Source organism: Alternaria hordeiaustralica, assembly GCF_023758085.1.
Source record: "Alternaria hordeiaustralica strain BMP 2776 chromosome Unknown scaffold_39, whole genome shotgun sequence".
Classification (NCBI taxonomy): domain Eukaryota; kingdom Fungi; phylum Ascomycota; class Dothideomycetes; order Pleosporales; family Pleosporaceae; genus Alternaria; species Alternaria hordeiaustralica.
In genome coordinates, this window is record NW_026056811.1 from 246,759 (window position 1) to 254,062 (window position 7,304).

At 35.5% G+C, this 7,304-nt stretch overlaps 1 protein-coding gene across 1 annotated transcript; it reads left to right on the forward strand.

Moving 5' to 3' along the window:
- Window positions 1-37: 37 nt before the first annotated feature.
- On the forward strand, window positions 38-2,199 carry J4E84_010353 (uncharacterized protein; the record flags this gene model as incomplete). Its single annotated transcript, XM_049392908.1, has 5 exons — window positions 38-340; window positions 397-430; window positions 491-1,674; window positions 1,886-1,952; window positions 2,051-2,199. The coding sequence occupies 5 exons, from the start codon at window positions 38-40 to the stop codon at window positions 2,197-2,199; spliced, it is 1,737 nt and encodes a 578-aa protein (XP_049239466.1).
- Window positions 2,200-7,304: the final 5,105 nt, after the last annotated feature.

The following is a 7,304-nucleotide window of genomic DNA, read 5'->3' on the forward strand; positions in this document are numbered from 1 at the left end:
ATTGCGCATAGTTCTTCGGCACCTCAATCGTGCTACCATGCCGTCATCTGCGTCCGAACGAACACCGCTACTTCGCTCTACATCGGCAAACACCCCCGTCACCGAAGATGCAATAACCACCGCAGAAGTAGCGCAACAAGGCCAGGGCGCGGCGCCTCAGTTTCCAACATCGCAGAAAGCGAGAAGCGGCTCACTTACCGGATCTGTCGACCCTGGCCATGTGCCCCCAATCACGGATGAGGCAGAGAGCCTGACCAAGTTTCAAAAGAATGGGAAATTAGAAGGTGTTGGAGAGTGGAGGTTTAGGTTCGTGTTTGGTGGTATTCTGCTTGGTTACTTCGTGAGTCGACCTGCATATGTCCAACATGGCTGCGCATACTGATCATGTAACGACAGGTTGCCATGTTTGACTCCACTCTCATGGCATCAAGTCATCCAGTCATCACATCGTACTTCCATGCATCAAATTCAGCCTCATGGCTATCAACAGCCTTTTTACTCACATCAACTTCGCTGCAGCCACTTATGGGCCGACTCTCAGATACTCTGGGTCGTCGACCATTGTATCTGGCTGGTCTCGTCGTCCTCGCAGCTACGACCGCATGGTGCTCTTTTGCGCAGACGATTGGTAGCTTCATCGCCGCCCGAGCCTTTTGCGGCATTGGCGCAGCTGGTGTTCTATCGATGGGTAACATCATGACCAATGACCTAGTCAGCATTGAAGTACGGGGTACCTACCAGGCATACATCAACCTCTTCTACGGAGGCGGATCTGCTTGCGGGGCAGCTTTTGGCGGCTTTCTATGCGACAAGTTAGGATGGCGGATGACTTTTGCCATACAGATACCCATACTTGTCATGCTGTTCATAAACGCCATATTCACCACGCCCTCTTCACTCGGCCCAAACTTAGCCAAACGCTATGGTCTAGGTTTGCAGGAAGGGCTGAAGGGATTCGACATCGCCGGATCCTTCTTGCTGACGGTATCTGTCGCGTTTCTGATTTTAGGGCTCAATCTTGGAGGCAATGTATACCCATGGAAGCACTGGATCGTCATCACATCGCTGGTCATCGCGCTCGTGACAGGCGCCGTTCTCGTCAAAGTTGAGTCTAGAGCTGCGCGAGCGGTCATGCCTCTGCCCATGTTGTTTAGCAAGCCTCGAGGCAATCTTGTCTTCAACAATTTCTTTGCACAGGTTGGCATGAACACCATCCTATTCAACGCGCCCTTGTACTTCCAAGCGGTTGAGCTCGAGACAGCGTCTGTCTCCGGGTTCCGCCTTGCTGGCCCTTCCGTTGCCTTAACCATTTGCGGCGTGTCTGCAGGCTTCATCATGACCGCCACTGGTCGGATGAAGTGGCTCATTGTTGTTGGCTCACTTTCGATGCTGTTGGGCGCTACATGTCTTTCCTTGATGTGGGATGGCATTCCCAAGTGGCTTGCCACCGTATTCCTGGTTCCATCTAGCATCGGTCAAGGGCTCAGTTTCCCGGCAACAAGTCTCGCGGTACTTGCAACAAGTACACAAGAAGATCAAGCAGTCATGACCAGCACACTCATCTTGTGGCGCAGTCTCGGTATTGTCATGGGTGTCTCGTTGAGCAGCCTCATTCTACAGAATGCTTTGACCTCGTACCTCGAAGCACTGGTCACCGGTCACAATAAGGCGAAGGTATGTCCCATTCTGATTCCAGCTAGCGGTGTTACGATGTCTTCGACGCAGTTGCGGATAACTAGGGAAAGCTCATCACCCGCACTGCGCGACTCCAGCATGTCATTCACTTGTGCCTTGCTCCGAACGTCGTCGTCTGGGTAATGGATCTATGCAGACTGCCTTCATGCTGTCATTGCTCTCATCGATCAGCGCTAATACCCTCCCGCAGATTATTCAACACGTTCGCAAATCGGTACGCAGCATAATCGACCTTGATGCTAAGCACAAAAGTCAAGGTCAGTTTTACTTACTGCGGGGCGCGCGTTTCCCCTGCCTTCAAGCTCGATACCAAGTCGCTGCTCTGTTATAGCATTGATACTGATCTCTTCCCTAGTCATTGAAGCATACAGCCGTAGTCTGCGACTGGTCTTCATCTCGGCAATCGCCATGTTCATCATCGTGAACATACTAGTGTTCGCCATCGAACTTCCGCAGCTCAAGAAATCCAAAGTGCACGACGAAGAAGAAGAAGAGTCAACGTAGTACAGCATCACTTAAACCGACTGCGAGATGGTCAGACATCGTTGCGAGCTCGATCGCGTCTATTGATGATAGCGTAGCTCGTGAAGAATTACAAAGACCATCGTGCGAACCAATCCAACATGTATGGCGTCGCATCCCATGATGTGGGCCCGTTCCTTAGTGTTTCGAAAGGCTCGCCTTGATTCTTGCGACTCGGCCAGCCGTGACCAAACCCCTGGATCGCTCTGTGAACAACGACATCATCAACATCGTTACACCGCCATCGACTCTCCGCAACGCTTCCGTTTTCCAGTTGCTTCGTTGAGGGGTTGCTCGCGCAATTGTCACGCTTCGCCCAGCTCTCAACCCAACTCAGTACTGGGATGAAAGGTGGTGGGGTTGGGCTGCTGCCGTCGTAGGGGACCACGCTATCGTTCAGCCCGTGCAAGTTCATGTAAGGGAGTACCCTATCCTGTAAGTTCGGAATGCATTCTTTCTCAAAGAGAGGTTCTGTCAAGCTTGAATCAGGATAGAACGCGCCCGCCACGGTTGCGAATGCAGCGAACTTCTTGTTGAGTTCCGCATCGCACATGAGAAGTCCAGTCAATCCGCCACCGTTAGAAAGGCCTGCGGCGTAAACGCGGCTCTCATCGATGCATAAGGTCGCTGTCAGGTGTGCAAGAAGTTCGGTGACAAAGATTCGATCATCGATCACAGAGGAAGTTGGGGCCAACGGGTCGCCTAGCCATTGCACCTACGCGTTCCAGTTAGCCTTGGTGTCTTGTGAGATCCTCCAATCCTGGAACATATGGTGACTTACGCCGGGTGCTTGGACATTCATGCCCTCCGGATACACCACGATGGTGTTTGGGTTGAAGTCAGGATTGGACAGCTCGCTGATGACCTCCATGCTTCTTGCGGGCTGTTGTTGACCATGGAACGCAATCACAAGAGGCAACGCTTCATCATTCGAGGCCTTGTACTTGGATGGCAGGTGTAAGATGTATTGGCGCTCGGTCGTCTTGCCGATCACCGATTTCGAAGACAAAGTGACATTGGTAGTAGATTTGCCCGGTGTGAGCCCCGAGGGCAACCGAGTTCCACAGCCAGAGCTCGCTGCGAGTACGACGGGGCAAAGGAGTGAAATGAGAGATAGAGACAGCATTGTCGCAATTCCGAGAACCAAAAACCAAGACGCGTGCTGCCAGGAACGGGGTCAACAGGTCAGGTATATATAGCTCTTGCGGCTTTGTGTACATGGGAAATTACGGACGAACAGAAGCGCCGCTCGTGCTGACGCGAAACCCCGTAGTCGGTCCTTTGAATACTAATCTTTCACCGCTGTTAATACAACGTGCAATAGCCTTGCAAATGTTGCTGTTGTAGTAGGCACAGCTCTATGTAAGTATACCGAGTCCCTCTTATAAGAGCTCTTTGTCGCAAGGTAGTCTCTATATACTAGCTTAACTTTTAACTTAAAAGTATCTTCTTTATAGTTCTAAAAGTAAATTTAGATATTAAAGCTATATAGAAATACTTAGGTTAAATTAGTAAACAATAATTACTATAATACAGAACTAATCTATAAAAGATTATAATATCTTAGATCTAAATAGAAAAGTAAGTAGTATTTTAAAATTAGAGAAAAAAAGTTTAAGTTTATTAATAAACTAGTAGTACTAGTAAATTAAAGTAAATTTAAAAAAGAAAGAATTTATAGTAAGTATATAAGATAGTATATTTTTAGAACTTACTAGATATAGTGTTAGAAAGACTTAAACTTAAATTCTTAGTACTAGTACTTCTAGTATAGTTAAAGCTTCTAATATATAAGCTAGTAAGATAAATACTTTTTAAAAACTAAAATCTCTTATAGAAAAGAAATAGAATATAACTATACTTTTTTAATAGCTTAAAACTAACTAAGCTATAGATTATAAAGTAATAAAATACTAGAAACTTAGTGTATAAAATTATAGTTATATATTTATTCTCTATTTCTATCTCTATCTTTATTTCTATTCTTATCTTATAGCTTATAGTAAACTAATTTTTTTTTAAACACTTAAAATAGAATTTTAAAACTTAGTACTAATTTACTTATTACTACTAATAATTTTAAGATAATATTTAGTATTAGTACTATTATATTATATATAATCTCTTTTTAAAGTAAATACTATTACTAACTTTTTTATTATAGTTATAATAATCTAAAAGCTAAAAGATTTTTAAAATTAGTAGTAGTAGAAAATTTATAGTATTATAAAAATACTATATATTTTCTATAGCTTATTATACTATCTAATTATTCTAGAAAGGTTTTAGAATCTTTCTACTTCTTTTAGTATAAGATCTAATATCTTAGAGTAGCTATAAAAGTATATAGAGTTTATTAGACTTAATATATATTCTACTATAAACTTATTAATAAGTTCTTAGTATTACTTTATTATATAAAATCTTTTTCTTACTTTTAATTTAGCTTACTTATAAATAGATAGTAATTAGAAATACTATTACTTACTAGCTTAGATAAAAGCTAAAATAAATTTAGCTTAAATAGAAATAGATAAAATAATAGTAAAGAGAGTTAAAAACTTCTTAGCTCTAATCTTACTTAGGTTCTCTACTATAGAAGAAACATAAAGTATCTACTTATTATATTAATAAATATGTACTTTATAGTCTATAATATCTTTCTACTAGTATTTCTAGAATTTAGAGAGTATATTTACTATACTCTAGTATAGTTCTTTAAGAAACTACTTATTAAAATAAGTAAGATAAAGGTAAACTACTAAATATTAATACTTTTAAGCTTATTTTATATTTAGTAATATTATATAAAGTCTAGATAGAATTTAAAAAATATAGAATAATAGTATACTTTATATATTACTTTTCTAAACTAGTATATATTTTAATAATAATTTTTCTAAAATTAAGCTTACTTAGTCTATAGATAATTCTTATTAGAGTACTTTAGATCTAGCTTAAAGATAAATAGCTTTTATATTAGTAGTCTAAGAAAGATAACTTTTATTTTATTTTTTACTTTATAACTTAATTACTCTACTTATAAAGCTCTTAAGATTATAATCTTAAAATAAAAGTATAATATCTTATTAGCTAAATTAGAAAGCTATCTAATTAGCTATAGAATAAAATTATAGTAATTATAAAGGTTAGTGTTTTACGTAGACTATAGTAGTAAGCTAATATAAGACTTATATTAGGTTACTACGCTCTAAGCTCTTAAGCCTTAGTAAGAAATATTAAAACTTTAGATAATTACGTATACTATAAAGTTTAATATATATAATACTCTAGATAGAAGTAGAATAATTAAATAGAAGTAAAATTATATATATATAAGTACGCGTAAGCTCTATAAAAGTAGCTAGTATAAGCCTAAAAGCTTACGTAAGCTTTATACCTTAAAAAATCTAGCTACTACTTTTAGTGTTAGCTAGAAGTAGAGTAGCTTAATTCTAGATAGAGTTATATAGAATTTTTGTATTAAAGTTAGAAAGTAGTAATAATTATCTAATTAGCTATATATAGTAAGGTAATTACTATAATTATAGAAGTTAGTGTTTTAGAGCTATATAGCTACTATAAGCTAAGTCTTAGTAAGAAATATTAAAACTTTAGATAGTTACGCGCACTATTTTTTATTTATTTAGAGTCTATTAGCTTTTACTAATAAGAGTATATTTCTATTTAATAGTACTTTAGTTATAATAGCTATAATTAGTTACGCGCACTATAAAGTATAATATAATATAATATATATAATACTATAGATAGTAGTAAAATAATACGCGTATAGCGCGTAAAACTTTAGATAATAGTAAATAATAGATATATAGTATAAGATATAATATTAAAAAAGCTCTATACGCTAGCTTATATAAGCTTCTAGAGTCTATATAGCTTTATATTTTAAAAAATCTAGTTACTACTTTTTAGCGCTAGCTAGAAAGTAGAGTAGCTTAGCTTTATATAAAGCTATATTAGATTTTAAATATAGAATTACTTAGCTCTAAGGTATATAGCTAGAACTTCTACTTTAACTCTCTTTTATAGTATTTAATTATAATATAGTTAAATATCTTTTATTCTTAATTATTTCTCTAGCTTTAATAGTTATAAGCCTAGTAGCTTAATTATAGAACTAATACCTACTATATAATAGAAGTATACTAGAAGATAAATAAATTAATATTATTCTACTTTACTCTTTTTAATATTTAAGAATTAGAACGTTTACATAATAATAAACTTACTACTTTCTTTTTTATCTATTTTTAAATCTATTTTAGTGTAGTATTATACTTTAATTAACTATATTATATTACTAATTTAAAAGAGATAAGTAATTCTAATATAGCTATTTTAGCTATAAGTATACTTCTTAAGAAGTAATAAAAGAAGTTTATTTAGTTTATACTTTCTAAGTAATATTATAATAAAAAGAGTATCTAGAAAAAGATTAATTTTAATTTTCTAGATATAAGATGTATAAACTCTTATAAGTCTATTATAGTAGAATATTACTATAGAGTAAAGTAATAAATTCTAGTCTAGTAACTTTATATAGAAATTATAAAATAAATATATTTTTTAAATATCTTATATATACTATAATATAGTAGTAAGTATTAATAAATATTTTTTAAAATATTTACTATAAATATAGTACTTTAACTATAATAATAATATACTTATAAAAGGTAATAGTAATAGAGACTATTCTAAAAAAGTTAAAAGTAGTAAGAAGTAAGCTATAAAGCTAGAAATTTCTTAAAATATCTCTAATTTAGAAGTTAAAGTAGAAATAAGCTTTCTAAGGTAGATACTATAGTAGAGTAATATAAAGATTATAATAACTTAGTTATTATTATCTTTTTATTATTAAGCTTTATTAAGATTACACTTATTATTATTTCTTAATAAATTAGAAAAATTCCTAGTAAATCTAATTACTTACATAATTAAGATTTTAGTAGCTAGTTTTAATCTACTATACTAGAAGATTCTAAAATACCTTTATTTATCTTAGCTTAGTTAATATTAGAGTTATTACGTAATTTAATAACTTTTATCTTTCTTATCTCTCT